A 16,884-nucleotide genomic window follows, 5' to 3' on the forward strand; every position below is an offset into this window, starting at 1 on the left:
CATGGAAGCACGTACATGCACATGTGCTGGAAAGAGCGCGCACGTGCAACATGTGAAATAACCAATTTTATTGATGATGCCATAACATTTCTATTTCTTGATGAATTTTTTGGAAACTCATAATGTAAGGATACATTAGTAGTATAGACAAGATGACATGGTCAAAATAGCAAGATCTCACGCACATGCACGTGCGCTTCGCTCTGATTGGCTGAAACTAAAGTCTCAATATCTTTCTTGTTTTTTGTCATAATCCTTTGAAATTTTGAACATAGTCCTACATTATGAAGATCTACAGCCTGATGAATAAAAATTTTCATGAAAGCATGCGCATGCGCGCGTGCTGCAATCTGATTGGCTGAAACTTTAAATGGCTATATCTCCCTTGTTTTTTGACGAAATGCTTTGAAATTTAAAGCATAGACATGCATTAGGATATCCTACAATATGATATAGAAAAAATTCATGAAATCATGCGCATGCACGTGTGCTGCAATCTGATTGGCTGAAACTTGAAATGGCTATAACTCCCTTGTTTTTCAACCAAACAGGATGAAATTTAGAACGTAGATAGATATAAGGTACTCCTAAAAGAAGGTATGGCCATCATGCACGTGCACGCACGTGCGTGCATTTGGAACGGGTGAAATTGAAAATACACTTGAATGAGTGATTTTTGATACTTTTGGACTAAATGCTAAAATATAAAGTATATTTTAATATATAGAAAGTGTAGACAAGATTATATGATCATTATGCACGTGCATTCACATGGGCACGCGTTCAATGTTAAAATTTGAATATAATTGGTATCCTTTTGGGAAAACGTTGTTAAAGGCAAAAATGCACAGATGTTGTCTTATTTAATAAGGCTTACAGGGAATATGGCACCAAAAGGGAGTGTGGGAGCGTTTGGGGAACATCTGTAACGGTTCCCGTTACAATTAGCACTAGTTAAAATTGCAGTTTGTAGTTTTAGTATAGGACACCTTTGCGAGGGAAATCCTGCTATCCTACTGGAACTAAGCTACATAATACCATTCAAATAATGGTATATCTGAGATACTGTACCAAAAATTTAAACTTTTCTACAAATTCAACAGAATATTTGTAAGCTATATGGAATAATCTCTGAATACTTGTGTTCTTACTAAAATTACTTAAATTGAAGTATGTATTAAAGACAGATACAAAGAGGAAACAATCTTCTCCCTCCACAATACAAAATGAATCCTATAATTCTGTCATAGTGCAGCTATTTTGATGAAATACATATTGAAAAGAAGCAAATTCAAAGATGCTTTTTATGTTTTGTTCTGTACAGCTGATTTTTAACCTAAATGAATAATGGTCCTATGAACCAAACTGAAAATGAAGATTTTGTACCAAACTGAGAAAGTTTAGATACCATATAGTAAACTGATTTACTCCAAGTCAGATGCTGGGTCCCTTGTATTAAGGTCTTTGTCCTTAAATGCATCATAAAGATAAGTTTGATTTCAATATCTTTTGTGATGAAGTATAACATGATCTCAATTCCTGTTACAATTACATGCACTTTTCTTTTCCAATGATACTGGAATCTTTAGAGACATATGAAAGACCTAGCTGCATCTCTTGTTGTACTGTTAGGTTTAGTTACCAAGTCTAATACATGCATAAATGAGAACAGGTTTTAAAATATGCCTGGTGTCCTAAGCTTTGTGTCTGGAGATATACCGGTACATACATACAGACAGACAGGGTGATTCCAGTAGAATTCAGACAATAGTGTGGAAAGCAGGCTAACAGTGTGCTCACAACTGCTTGTTTATTTGATGTTTAATATTGCTCCTGAGAATTTTTCACAAATTGACCAATTCTGGTGGAGGGCTGTAAATTTAAATTATTATTCAGAATTGAGGGCTTTATAAGCAGTGTTAGAATCTACTGGAGACTGGACCTAAATTTATATGGTTTCTTCTGAAGGATTGGTCTCCATTACAAGTAACTGTGACATAAGAATCAACTAATTACTCTGTGACTCTGCAAATGCTCCAACTACTGTGTAATGCAGTTGACAACTGGTTAATATCAATCATCATCTCAAGCCACAGAGTCTGCATATATAGCTCTCTCTCCTACAAATGACTGTTTGATCACAAGAATTGTCGAATCTTCAATATCTCTATTTTGACAAAAAGTTGCATAAAATGATAAAATATGTCTGAATTAATTTTTATAAATAATTTTATTCCATCAATAACAACACAAAGAGTATTCTTCTCCAGACAGACAGTTGTTTTGAATGCTTGTTCTTCCACGTCACAAAGGAAAGACCTGAAAGACACAAAATCAAAACGTGAAGTACAACTTCAGAAGATGATATGGGAAAAAAGGTCAATACTTAAGAGCCATTCTCTGTAATGATTTGAAATTTTATATAGGAGCTGTGGCACGCATAGTCTCAGAATTTCTCCAAACTCTCTATGATAAAAGTCATTGATACCCTAAACTGAAATCAGGCAAAAATTGGTTGCTATGTTTTATAGTTACCATGGCAACATGTCTTAAAGTTCGAAAAATGGCATTTTTTAACATGTTTAGAGCCCCATAGTTAACATTTGCGGCAAAGCAAATAATTGGCAATGATTGTTTCCAAAAGTTGAAGGTCAGATGTCTCAAATGCATGATAAACATGTTCGGTAAATCAACTATTACATACGTTACTATGGTAACAAAGTATTCAAAAGTAAAAAAAATATTCATTGAATTTTATAAAGTCATACACGTAAAAATAAAAAGCAATTATAGGATGAAATGTGACCAAATAATAGAAAAAAGAGCCTTGAAACATATACCAAGAACAAAATATGATTTTCATTTTGGTTGGCAATGGTTGCCAAGGTTTTTATACCACAGAGAGCCTTCAAAGTAACACTATGTATGTTTAAATCTGATCCTATCTTTTAAAAAAAGCACATTTCCTCATAACTAATGATCAATTTTATAAGATGTTAGTGTGCTCCAAGTTTTCCCATTTGAAAAAATTCAGATTAAATTCTTTAAATAGAGCGTTGCTATGGAAATAAGCAGAAAATATATGCTTAAAAACCTGAAAAATATTTTCTTTCCTTGGATACGTACCCTTAAATGTAGATTCCCAAAACTTTTATGATTGATATTTATTAACAGCTAACTTGACTTTTAATTTTGACTATCATCCAATCTCTAAGTGGATGCAAGAAGCTGGCAAACAGGGTTTAATATTGATATAAAGTTAAAAAAATCGGACATTTTCCCTTCTTGGTAACCATAGCAACAGTGTTGTTTTATTCATCAAATTTTATCAATATGTGATATTCAACTTCAGTTCTAACAGACAAGTACTATTCAAGCTGACTCCTTTAATTTGTTTCTTGATTAAATGGCAATTTAATTCTTAATGCAGCGAAAAATAATTCACTTTTAAGCACTGGTACATTGTTTCCATGGTAACACTACAAAGTAGCAATTATACCCAATTTTTGTTATAGTTTTGGTGTTGCAAGGTCCTAATGATGCATATTTGCCAGACTTGAATTTTCATGTTTTTCCTCAAGACAGTAGCATTAACCCAAACTTAGTTACTGGTTTTGCATGGTTACACTGTGTTACCATGGCAACCATAAAAGTTGTTTATAGAATAATATTGCTTATACTTATATACTTAAGGTCAAACATTTTGATTGTTTTTCTTAAGTCGTTCATTGAGTTTGAGCATGTAGCACCTACCATTAGTGAATACGGAGTGTTTTTCAGCACATTTCAGCATTTTAAATGTATTCCAAATGTACCCTTGGTTACCACTTACTTAGAGATATATTCTAAACAGTTTCTTTACAGTATAAGTGACATCAAGGTGTCATGTTTTTGTGAGAATGGTTTGTTTGCTTTTTCTAGTTTTTATTAAGCCGCAGTCAAGATTTAAAGTGGCTAAAAATCTCGATTTTTCAAACTTTTCCGGCTGTTGCCATAGCAACCGAGACACATAGCAACGAAATTTTGTTTGATATTTGTTTCTGGTGTCAAGTACTAAGCAAGGGTGAAGTTTCATCAAAATCGGTGACCATGCGTGGCAACGAAGTTTAAGTGGTTACAGAGAATGGCTATTATGTCGACAAAATAGATTAACAGTGATTGGCAGTTGAGAATGGCTATTAATACTCAAACTCAATACTCCCCCCAAACTGCGCATGGTTTACTTTTTCCCTTAGCAGGGGACACAAATTCTCTGAATTAGCTTTGTTGGAATTTTTTTTTTTAAGTTGAAGGGGCATAACTCTGTCCAAAATGGCCAGATCATACAAGAAAAAAAACATAAATCTGTATACCAAATTTCATTTCAATGTGTGCATTTAACCTCTGCAAAATATGCCCCCAACAAAAATTTAAACAGAAAGGCTATATACAGTGGAGCCTCATTTATCCGGATGCTTTGGTTCCTTGTCAGTTTGTCCGGATATCTGAATTACCAGTTAAACAAGACAAAATAATGCTAAATAATATGAACGCCCTATCATAAGTTATCTATTTAGAAAGTATCACTGAACTCCAAGGTCAATGGCAAAGGGTTAACGTTTTTGGTATCCAATGAAAAGTCTTCTTAAATAAAGGATTACATATGTTAATTATGAAATCCCTAGCCCTTACCGTTCAAAAGTTATGGTCAAGGTTAAAGTTTTCTCATCAGTACAAAAAATCTCCAAAGTCAAGGTCAAAAGATCAAGGTTGTTGGTATCAAATGAAAGGTCTTGCCACAAAGAATACATATGTGAAATACGAAAGTCCTGGTATTTACCGTTTAAAGTTGTGGCCAAAGTCAAAATTTTTGAAAAGTAAGTCAAACTCCAAGGTCAAGATCCAAGGGTCAAAGTGTTTGGTATTCAATGAAAGGTCTTCTCACAAGAATTATATATATGAAGTATGAAAGTCCTAGCCCTTACCATTCAAAAGTTATGGTCTAGGTTAAAGTTTTTTCATAAGTACGGAAATCTCCAAGGTCTAGGTCATAAGGTCAAGGTTGTTGGTATCCAATAAAAGGTCTTGCTACAAAGAATACATATGTGATATATGAAAGTCCTAGTATCTACCACTCAAAAGTTATGGCCAAAGTAAATGTTTGGAATTTTTGTATTAAAGTGGGTCAAACTCCAAGGTCAAGGCCAAAAGGTAAATTTGGTGGTACCCAAAGAAAGGTCTTGTCACAAGAAATACACATGTGAAATATGAAAGTCATAGCTCTACTAAATCAAAAGTTATGGGCAAGGTTAAAGTTTTTGTGATGGACGGACAGACTGACAGACAGACAGACGGACAGACAAATGAGATTTAATGTCCCCTCGCTTTCGCGAAAGCGGGGGACAAAAATTCCGTTCCGATGAAAAGTCATATGGATACTTAAGCATCCGGATAACTGTCGTCTGGATATCTGAAGGTCCACTGTATATTTTTGACCCTTGACTAAGAAGCTTTGTTCAAGTCACTGCACACCCAAGGTCATTGCACACCAGTGATACTCTGAGTAAAGTATGAGCCACATTGGATCAAGAGGATAGAAGACATGCTCCGAACAAGGATTTTTCATATAATTCTGCTATGACCTTAACCTTCGACCTAGAAAAAAGGTTCAAAGTCACTGCACACCCTTTACCCAAAGACACTCTGTAGGTAAAGTATGAGCCAGATTAGGTCAAGGAGAGAGAAGATATACTCAGGACAAGAGATCTCAGACAGACAGAGGGATGAACAGACAGACAGACTGATCGCTATATGGCGCCCGCAGAGCGGGGCCCTAATAAAGGACGATAATTGTGACAAATTTGGTTGAAAAAGGCCCTGTTAAAAATGTAATGTCTCTTATAATTGTAGACATACACACACCTGACTAACTTATGATCAGAACAAGATGTGTTTGTGAAACACTATGCGCCCGGCGGCAACAAAGTTAAAAAAATCTATCTTTAGCATATTGGGCACAGTCAAGGTCACAAGGTCATTGACCTTGGTGTCATTTGAAAGAACTTAATCGGTGGAGTATGCATACCAAATATGAAGTCCCTATCTCCTATGGTTCAAAAGTTATGGCAAAAAGTGTAAAAAGCTATTTTTAGCATATAGGTCACAGCAAGGTCACAAGATCATTGACCTTGTAGTCATTTGAAAGGACTTTATTAGTGGAGTAAGTATACCAAATATGAAGTCCCTATCTCCTTTGGTTCAAAAGTTATGACAAACAGTGGAAAAAGCTATTTTGAGCATATAGGTCACAGTCAAGGTCACAAGGTCATTGACCTTGATGTCATTTGAAAGGACTTTCTTAGTGGAGTATGCATACCAAATATGAAGTCTCTATCTCTTATGGTTCAAAAGTTATGGCGAAGGTTAAAGTTGACAACAGACAGACAGACAGACAAACAGACAAACAGATAAACAGACAAACAGACAGGACAAAAACAATATACGCCCGGGATCTATCGATCCGGGCGCATAAAAACCCAATCATACTAGAAGAAGATACATATACCTATGTACTATATATATAATTATACTGAAAGGAAAAAGAAACGCAGGGTAAACTTTTGAGGTGAATTAAATTTATTTTTCCTTTAATTTTTTTCGGTATTCCTATCTAACTTATAAAATCATCTTTCAAAAAGATATAACATGCTCCAGTGAGAGGAACACAACAGTTGGTTGACTGACTCAAAAAACCAAATTGCAGAATTGTTTCCTTTCATTTTTCGTGTGATTGTAATAATTATGATAGTTTTCTGTATGAAAGGCAGTTTTGGGGGTAATAAAGTGGCGATTTAAGAGATGGCAGGATGAATAACCTGCTCATCACATGACTCTGTTTGCATTAACGTCATCATCACGGTTGATTGAAAACCATTCCAGGCCCTCTCCGACAACGGGTAAGGCCATAATAAATAAATTGCTAGATTCTCATCCGAATTTTTTTAAAATTTGAGGCGGGCGGGCGGCTTTTATTTTATATTTTTTTATTTTTTCAATTTTGCAGATTTTATTGACCTGGACAATCGGTGTAATTTTATCTACAATACCCAAATAAAGGTCATAGTAAAGGTTCAATTATCTCTTACTTCACATCATCACCAATCTTTTTCAACCAATGACCCTTGTTTCAAATATATACGCATGTATTACAGCAATTACCATCTTTTCAGCTGTCAAAATCATGTCGACTTTCCCGGGATTTAAAACGAAAGTAGAATGGTAGATGAATACCGATCCCGATCAGAATTAAGACGAAGAAAAACAGAAATAAAAAAAAACGAGGCGGGAGTATAAAATCGGGGCGGGCGGGGATGAGAATCTAGGAATATTTTTATTATGGCCTAACAAGTTTTATAGGGAAACATTTACAAGAAACTGGTTTATTACCTGTTCTTGCCTTTTTCATTAATTAGGAAATTCGAAAACCAGACCCCATGGAACTTCTCTAAACTGTACCAAGACTGCAAGAAATTCATGTCATCTCAGGGTTCGACATTAACGTTAGTCCGTTAGTCTCAGACTAATACATTTTCATTCGGACTAATAAAAATTGTAGCTAATAAGTCCCAACGGACTAAAAAAGTTTTCTTGGGAGAAAAAAAGAATTTACCGATGTTCAAATGTTCGACAACTTTCACTGGAAAACCCCCATATTTATTTTTAGCTTTCTAGCTTCTTGGTGGGAGTGGGGATCCGGGTTAGAATAGGTCCTCAGTACCCCCCTTGCTTGTCGTAAAAGGCGACTAAATGGGGCGGTCCTTCGGATGAAACTGTATAAACCAAGGCCCGGTGGCGCGATAAAGATCCCTCCCTGCTCAAAGGCCTTAAGTGCCGAGCATAGGCCTAAATTTGCAGCCCTTCACCAGCAAAGGTGACGTCTCCATATCAGCGAAATATTCTGGAGAGGGACGTTAAACAGTATACAATCAATCAATTAATCTTGGTGGGAAGTTAGGTAATTCTGAGTCAATTAGGTGCTTAATTTTAGGACTCTTTGGTATGAAATTAAAACATTTAAATGATCATGATTTAGTATGACACATAAATAAAGAAAGACGTCGGGTGTTTAGATGATGTAATCATGTATAGAGAAAAAAGAATGAGATTGGGAATACGATCGTAGTTCCTGATTGTGAGATTTCACGAATTCTTGGTATAAACATTTCATGTAAATGCTTTGTTTATTTCAAAAAAGTATAAAAAGTACATTAATTCTATTTACTTATTTTTATTTTTGACGGACTAATAAAATTGCCCGCGGACTAGTGAAAGAAAAGAAGCACTAGTCCGGCTGGACCAAAGCCTAAAAATGTTAGTGTCGAACCCTGCATCTCTAAATATTGAAAAACAATGTTTATACCTCAGGTGCATCAAATGATGCAACAAAATTTGTTGACAAACTCGTTGTCATCAAATTGCATGTGTTTTTGGTCTTTTTAGCGTTTTCCCTATGTGACGTCATAAATTTTACGGTTGAGTAATTCTGAACACTAATTTTGGTGCATAGTAACAAAATTTCTCATCTGAACAATTTTCGTAATTTTCAGTCATGCAGTCAAAAAATTTTCGAATATTATGCTACCCTGCGTTTCTTTTTCCTTTCAGTATATTACAATCCCACTCCAAAATAAACAATAACTTAGTTAATTTTAAAATAAGAGTTGAGAAATTCTAATGCGAGAACATTATAATAATTTTTTTCAGAGGCTTTCAACATATAGTAAAACACTCTTATAATCTTTTGATGCTTATACAGCTATTAAGTGATTTTTATTTACCATAACTAAATAAAATCATAGTAACGCAAAAAAAAATTAATAAATTGTTTCTCAGGCCAAAAAATTCAAATTTCAATGCGGCAGGCAGGCTTTTTTTTTTTTGTTTTTTTGTTTTTTTGAAGCAAGTTTTACACCTTTTTTAAGCCATTTGTTCAATAAAATGATTATATCTAATTTTTCTTAATTTTTGTTCTCTGAAATTAGTTTTAATATGTATTCAACTTTAAATAATGTTATTCTAAACATTTATTTAAAAGTTAATTCATAAAGTAGTGTAAATTAAGAAGAAATATATTGTTTTTCTAATAAAAACGTCTATCTTAGCATTTATGAAAAGGGGAATAACTCGATTTTCTTTTACAAGTTGGAAAAATAGAAAATTGAGTTATTTCCCTTCTCAATATGTCAACAAAAATGATCAATGCGGCCGTTTTTGAACTGATGCGGCGGTGCCTGAGAAATTATTGATTAATTTTTTTTGGCCTAAACTTGACAAATATATTAATGAACTAAACTTACAACAAAGCAAAATCATTCCTCCCTTGCACTTCATCATAAGCATGTTTTACTATACATAATATCAGATAATGTATGTGTACATAATTTGGCGTATTTAAGAAATAAATAGCGATGTTAAAAAGTTCACTGGAAAATGAACTTTTAGTTGGTCATGTACGTGATCATATCCTGTGAAGCCCGAAGGGCTTCTCAGTAGATTTGATCATGTACCAACTAAAAGTTCATTTCCCAGTGAACTTTTTAACATTGTTGTTTATTACTTATATTTACATTTAAGAGGAATAAATTTCGAGTAAAACTGCATTTATTACACGAACGGGCCGTCGTAGCTATGTTGTGATGCGCAATGACCTTGACGTTGTTTAGTCTAGAAAGTTTACTTCTCTCCAACATTTGAATGTTTACATTCATGTTTAGCAGTCAAGTTCAGGAAATATTTGTATATAGTGAAAAAACAATGATCGCTGCTGAGAGTAATCTAACTATTTCATAAGTTCTTGAAATATTTGAAGTCAAATACGCTGAAGTCGCCTGTTTTAGTTTGCATAACTCCAAAGGAATTTCGGGTTAAAAAGGTACAGCTGTAAGTGGGATTTTAGACTAATTAGAGTATACTAAACCTTACTCACATAAAAAGAAGATTTATTGTATACATTTAGTGATTGAAAAATATCCATTTTGTTTATCATTTTATCGTTATTAACATAGAAACATTTCAAAACAAGTTGCACCTGACTGTGACAGAAATATGTAGACAAAAAATATCACCTCGCTCTGTGATTTGGTCGCGCTATGACCTCTGACCCCCAAATAAAATTCACACAGAACTGAACACATTTTCTCTTCAATAGGTTCATCTAAGAAAGATATTTGCAAATGTAAATATTCAAAATTTAGCGTAATCAATGGAGTTATTATTGGGGTAATCATAAATTAGCGCTACACGTCCGTTTAGTGTATTGTATATGTAAAAGATTTCTTAGCGGTATTCATGAATTAGTGCATTGTTGTCAGTGTGCCAAACTGCTAAAATATAAAGCCCCTTGTTTAATTGGAAATGTGAGAAAATATCTACTTTTAATTTAGATACATGTCAGGGTGTGCTCTGGTATCTAGTAATAGTAAGTCAGAATTCCCTGAGATACATACCTACAGATGATTGATGAGTGTCAATCAAAACCACCTGAGAACTATCTATTATGCAATTGGTTAAGCAGCATACATGGAGCCTTTATACATGTATTTGAATCCAAACACCCTTATTTAAGCAATTAATCAAGATACAATAATAAACTTGCTTAGTGTGAAGAATAGAATGATAGGGGAAATAAATATCATGTTCATTTTTTTTTCATCTCTAAAACAAAGAGGCCCAGAGGCAGTAAACTCAGGTGACCTATTGCTATCTGAACATTTAAACATTTTCAGCCTCTTCTCTGCAACCACCCAACCAATTTCAACCAATTTTGGCATAAAGGATCTATGGGTGATGGGGAACAAAAATTGTAAATGTCATGGTCCCTGTCCCCCTGGGAAATAACAGGTAGGGCCAAAACCACTAAAATTAATGCAATCTTTAAATCTTTTTCTTTTCTCATGGACATCAAACAGTCAAACTGTTGGCATGATTGTAATCAGCATTGAGTCCTCTACCAAAATTGTGCAATTCTTGGCCCCAGGGTCAGGGATCCTACTGCTAGGACAGGGCTAAATAGATGATGTAGTGAAAATGCATTTCTTTGGAATTCTTCTTCTCTGCTCCTGGGTATTAAATAAACTAACCAAGTACAAGGGAACATTTTGCCCCCAATTTATTTTTGCCCCTTTCAACCTACCTTCAACTGGGCTAATTTAAAACAGGGCAAAAGTTGAAACCCAAAAGTGGTCCCAACCAATCCTTAAAGGGGAGAGGGTATGATCTGAACAAACATGAATCTACACTAACCCAGGATGTTTGCATATTCCTTTGACTACCTATGGCTTTATTGCCCTTTACATCTGAACTTACATTGTGCCCCCCCCCCCCCAAGTAAAGTATGACCAATCATGGCTTTGCTGTCCTTGAAATTTTTTTCCTATATATTCCTATGTAAAACTTTGATGGGCCATTTTGGCCCCACCCTAACCCCACGGGTCATGACTTGAACAAACTTCATTCTACACTACCTGAGGATGCTTTCATATAAATATGACTAATCATGGCTTTGCTACTCTTGAGAAGAAGATTTTTTAAGAATTTTCCTTTATATTTCTATGTAAAACTTTGATCGGCCATTGTGGCCCCGCCCTACCCCCCGGGGTCATGATTTGAATAAAATTGAATCTACACTACCTGATGATGTTCCCCATAAGTTTCATCTTTCCTAGCAAAGTGGTTCTTGAGAAGAAGAATTTTAAAATATGCCACCAAATTTTCACTATTTCTAAATTATCTCCCCTTGTATAAGGCCATGGCTCTTCATTTAAATTTGAATTCCTTTCTCCGAACAATGTTCTGTGGGCAAGTTTGGTTGAAATTGGCCCAGTGATTCAGGAAAAGAAGTTGAAATTGTTAAAAGATTACAGACAGACAGACTGACACTGGACAAAATGTGATCAGCTCAGGTGAGCTAATAAAACTATGACTGGGCAAATTGAAAATGTGGCATATTTGTCTGCAATTGTGAAAGGACAAAATAACCCAGTATGCATTAGTTATGTTGAACAAGACTGCCTCTTCCAACACTGTGAATTTCATAGCCCCAGGGTCAGGGGTTCTGGTGTTAGGACAAGGCTCCATTGATTATATAGTGAAAATACATAAATTCTTTGAAACTCTTCTCTGTTCCTGGCTATTTAATAAACTTACTAAGCACATAGTTATGAAGAGCAAGAGTGCCTCTTCCAAAATTGTGAATTTCATGGCCACAGGGTCAGGGGTTCTGGTGTTAGGGTGGGGCTCTATTTCTTTAAAATTCTTTTCCTTTGCTCTTTGGTATTAAACCAATAAACTATGAACATAGTTAGGATGAGGAAGGATCCCCTTTCCAAATTTATGAATTTCAGGCCCCCTGAGTCAGGGGTTCTGGTGTTAGGGTGGGCTCTAATGATGACAAAGTGAAAATGTATGAATTATTTGAAAATCTTTTCCTTTGCTCCTGGGTATTATGCCAATTATCTTAAAATGGTTAATTTCAGGGCTCCTGGGTCAAGGGTATGGGAGAAGGGGGGTGTCTGACATAGTCTGAAAATAAAATAATGCTTTGAAATCTGCTCTTTGGTATTATTCAACCATTTATGATATGATGAAATTATGATAACATTTCCAAACTTTAAAATATGTGGCCCCAGGGTCAGTGGTTCCTGTGGGGTGGGTTGCACAACTGATTATAAAGTGGTAATGCATTTTCTCTTTGTTACTCTGATCTACTTCTGGGTATTAAGTGACCAAAGTTAGCATAGTAAGTTATTTCAATGATAAACAATGGTGCCTGTTTCAAAATTGTGAATTTCATGGAATCTGGTTTAAAACACAAACCAAATTCAGTTGTTGGAAAGTTCTTACATGATACTCATGTGACCTATAAGGCCCATAAGCCTCTTGTTTAAAATTTTGATCATTTTTGTATATCTTTATATAAAGCTCTTCTTCTAGGAGATCAAAATAGTCTGGTGGCCACAACCACCCAGTCTTCTTAATTTCCTATGTATTTCAAATCAATACTTTGAATCCCTTTAGTGGTCCTACCCTCCCTGGGGGTCATGATTTGAAACATTCTGAATTAACACTATCCTAGGAGGCTTCTACATATTTCAGCTTTTCTGACCAAAACCAATGTTTATCTTTTCTTTATTATCTCCCTTGTCATGAGGCCTGGTCCTTTATTTTAATATCTAAACTCTCCATTTCCAAAGGATGCTTTGTACTAATTCTGGATAAAATTGGGTTTGTGGTTCTTTATCAAAAGTTGAAAATGTGAAAAGTTTACAGACAGAAAGATCACAAACAGGTGCTCAGAGAAGCTAACATGAGCTTTCAGCTCAGTTGAGCAAATAAAATTCTACATGGCATCAAGACATCAACTACATGGCATCAAGACATCATTGCCATGGTATTATCCTGTTGTACTGCCATTGCACCTTCATACAATCTTATCATCTTCAATGCATTATCATGCCATATTGCTTCATTGTCATTGTGCACCATGGTTCTTTCTTAACACCACATTGTCAACTTCATAGCATTTTTGCTTCAACACACTATCAACTATACCATGAATGCACAATGGTTACTATGTGACTCTCAAGCCAAATTCTACTACAGAGAGCTTATGTTTGGTAGAATGTAAATCCTGCACCACTTAAAGCACCATTCAGTGAGGCTGAGTGAAGGACCCTAAGTAAGATAATGTAGATGAAGTCTTGGATAGCTTACCTTTTATTGCAGCAGAGTTTAACCAACGATAGGTGGAATAGAACCGGTGGGCACTGCTCCCACACTGGAATTAGTCAGGAAGTATAAATACAGCGCAAGGCCAACTGTAAACAGGAAAAGTTTATACAATGTATATACATGAGATCCCCATTTCCAGTATCACTGTGACTATACTGTAAATCTGGAATTTTTTGCTGTAGATAAATTTTTAGCAAATTTGTGAGTTCATTGCATTCACAAAAAATATTTTACTTAAAAATAAATTACCAATAAGAAAACATAAACAAAGCAGTGGTCATTCGCAAAATTTTGAAACTTAAAAATTTATCAACAGCATTTTGATCCGAATTCGCAATATAAAATCGACGCAAAAATTTCCAAATTTACGGTATTCATAAAGGTCACTTCAAAATAAATTACACACTTGCTTCTTGTGGCTAGCCAATTCTCAGAAATACCGGTAAGAATACCCATCAATATCATAAAATGCTTATCCACAAGCTGTGTGGGATAGCAATACAAGTGCTTGTTCACTTTGTGTTTTTCTCTTTCAAACTTAAAATAATTAGGTCAACTATTTCATTTATATTCCAAAAAAAACCCCCAAAAACGGAAGAATAGACAATTTTAGAACTTGAGTGAATTAAATAAAAAATTCAAATATAAAAAGTACTTACCAAAGCCAATGATCACGGTTTGCTTTAGATCTGTGATGGAATTAGACAGTCCAAACAGCTGCTCATTTGCCGCGTAACTATTGTACAGAAGGGGGTCATACCCAGCTCCCCCAGCGACCCCGGGGTAGATGGGCATGGTCAGACTATTGCCCCCTCCAATCAGGGACTGACCACTGACCATAGTGGACAAGATGGCAAATAGGCCGATGGTAATTCCCACGATCACCTCTAATTTCTTCATTGTACCCTGGTTTGACAGCAAAGACTGACTGTAGAGAGCTAGTTTACCTAGTTCTGATTATATATCAGCTGTTATGTGCTTCTTCTGACCAGAAGTTCCTGGTGGCTAAAGGGTCCATTAAATAGCTTCATATACATGCTTATTACACAGAGAGACATAACTGAACATCAAAGGCCAGCACACCTTTCATGCTCGTTTTCACACTAATTAAAATCTAATCAGAATTGATTGTGTTTGCTGTTTATTAAAAAGTGTTAATTTTCCCTTGCAAAAAAATAGATCTGTAGTAACATGATTTTTTGCAAGTTGATGTGTTAGTCAGTGAGTACTTATTTATATCAGGATTGGTATGATATTTTACGAAGTGATACTCTACACCCCTTTTCATTGCTCTTGGAATTATTTTATTTATCAATTTTTTTTTCAAGATTTAAAACATTTTAAAAGATTATTTTTTTCTTAGAATCAAAATGAATGTGTGCAAGAGAGATAACTCTATAGTTTCTTTATAAAATTTCAACTTTAACAAAGATTCACCTTCAATTTTGTGTTCTAGGATAACTTAACATAAATTTCATCTCCACTTTCTGCTAAAAACTAGTAATATTTCCTGATTAATCCCATGATTTAAACAGGACGCTGCATGTCTTTCCCCCCACCACCCACCTCCCCGATCCCTGAAAACTAGTTAAAATTTCTAGATGGACATGGCTACAAATCAACATAACTCTACCATACTCCCTAAAGGTCAAATTCAAACAATTAAAAGACAAATCTTTCTACAAATTGTGAATCATTCGTCTTCTAAAAAGATTTTTTTGCATGTCAAACATATGCAATATGAACAGAGAACATATATTTTTCATCTCAAGGCTTCATAAATACATTTGTATATAGCTCTCAATGTAAAATGCAGGAACTAATGGATTAGTAGGTTACATTGCTTGTTTGAAATCTTCCCTCTGGCATTTTTGTCCCAGACTATACCATAATTTTCAGTAACAGGAAGTTAAAAACATCCAAATATATCTCATGCAGGAAAAAAGTTACAGTACGAAATCTTGTACTGAGAATTAATCTCTTCATTTACAATCAACTCACTCACTATAATATATTTAGACAGTACTAGTATGTGGATCATTTACTATAATTTTGATAGCACAAATTCGTTTTTAGACCTTCTTTCATGGTTTAACAAAGCATAAAGCTTCAAAGCTTTGCAACACTGTCTTCTTGTCATACTAAGTATCAATCACAATCTTATACATTGATCACTTAATTAGATGTCAAATAATTTTTTTTCTGCATTTGCCAAGATTCCTAATCATTCAAATTTTTTGAAAAAATATTACACTTTCTTTCTTTTACTTAATATTTCTTTCCAATTCAACACAATTGCATCCTCATTAGAACATAATACTTGATATAAAAGTTGAACTACTCTTTACATGCTTACAGTTTCAATCTCTAATTCTGAATAACACTGTATTACCAGATTTACAAATATTCAGCACCAAAAATAAACTTAAATTGGTAAAATATTAAAAAGCAATAGAAAGTGAAAAGTGACATACCATCGACAGACAATATTTTTACATGTGTATATGTTCTTCCACTTCCTGAGTGTATGATTGCTCTCAGGCACCTAATCAAGCTTAATCAAAACTGCACATATGCCAAAAGCATGCTGTATTCTGAATAGAGGCTAGAAATTGCCTATTTCCAATAAATAATCTTCCCATCAGTGAATATCCCTCTTTGAAATACTGCCTCTGCACTGGAGGATTTTATGGGTCCTTACCCCTGCTTCAGATCCCCTCAGGCTATCTGATGACCTTGGGGGCTTTACGGCTTGGTCACTTTCTAGCTTTATTATCAGGTGTCAAATTGACGATTTATCACAGCAGGTATCAATTAAATCTGAATATTTTCTGACAGTTTTCAATATAATGCTAGAGTTGTGGAGATTCCCAAACACTAGGTCAGAATTCAGAATATTAATGTAACATTTATCTGATTTCAGGGAGTTATTTGTTGGTTTATCAGTTTTAATTGTATACAGAGATTCCAGAAATCAAATTAACCCTAACAAGTCAATATCATTTATTTCACATAAACATTTTTAAATATATTTCCTAAAGAATTTTAGCAAAAATGATACATGTGAATTAAAGAGTTTTTTTTGGGTTAAAATTAATGAATGCATATCTTCCATTC

The 16,884-nt window shown here is 34.6% G+C and overlaps 1 protein-coding gene across 1 annotated transcript; it reads right to left on the reverse strand.

The window, feature by feature from the left end:
* Window positions 1–13,758: 13,758 nt before the first annotated feature.
* On the reverse strand, window positions 13,759–14,735 carry LOC134228722 (uncharacterized). The gene is made up of 2 exons (XM_062710406.1): window positions 14,427–14,735; window positions 13,759–13,853 (listed from the first exon to the last, which is right to left on the reverse strand). Exons 1-2 carry the CDS (start codon window positions 14,665–14,667, stop codon window positions 13,768–13,770), a joined length of 327 nt encoding a protein of 108 aa, XP_062566390.1. The 5' UTR covers window positions 14,668–14,735; the 3' UTR covers window positions 13,759–13,767.
* Between the last annotated feature and the right edge of the window lie 2,149 nt (window positions 14,736–16,884).

This window comes from Saccostrea cucullata, unplaced genomic scaffold, assembly GCF_032062105.1.
Source record: "Saccostrea cucullata isolate Sc308-1 unplaced genomic scaffold, CSIRO_AGI_Scuc_v1 ctg276, whole genome shotgun sequence".
Taxonomy (NCBI): Eukaryota; Metazoa; Mollusca; class Bivalvia; order Ostreida; family Ostreidae; genus Saccostrea; species Saccostrea cuccullata.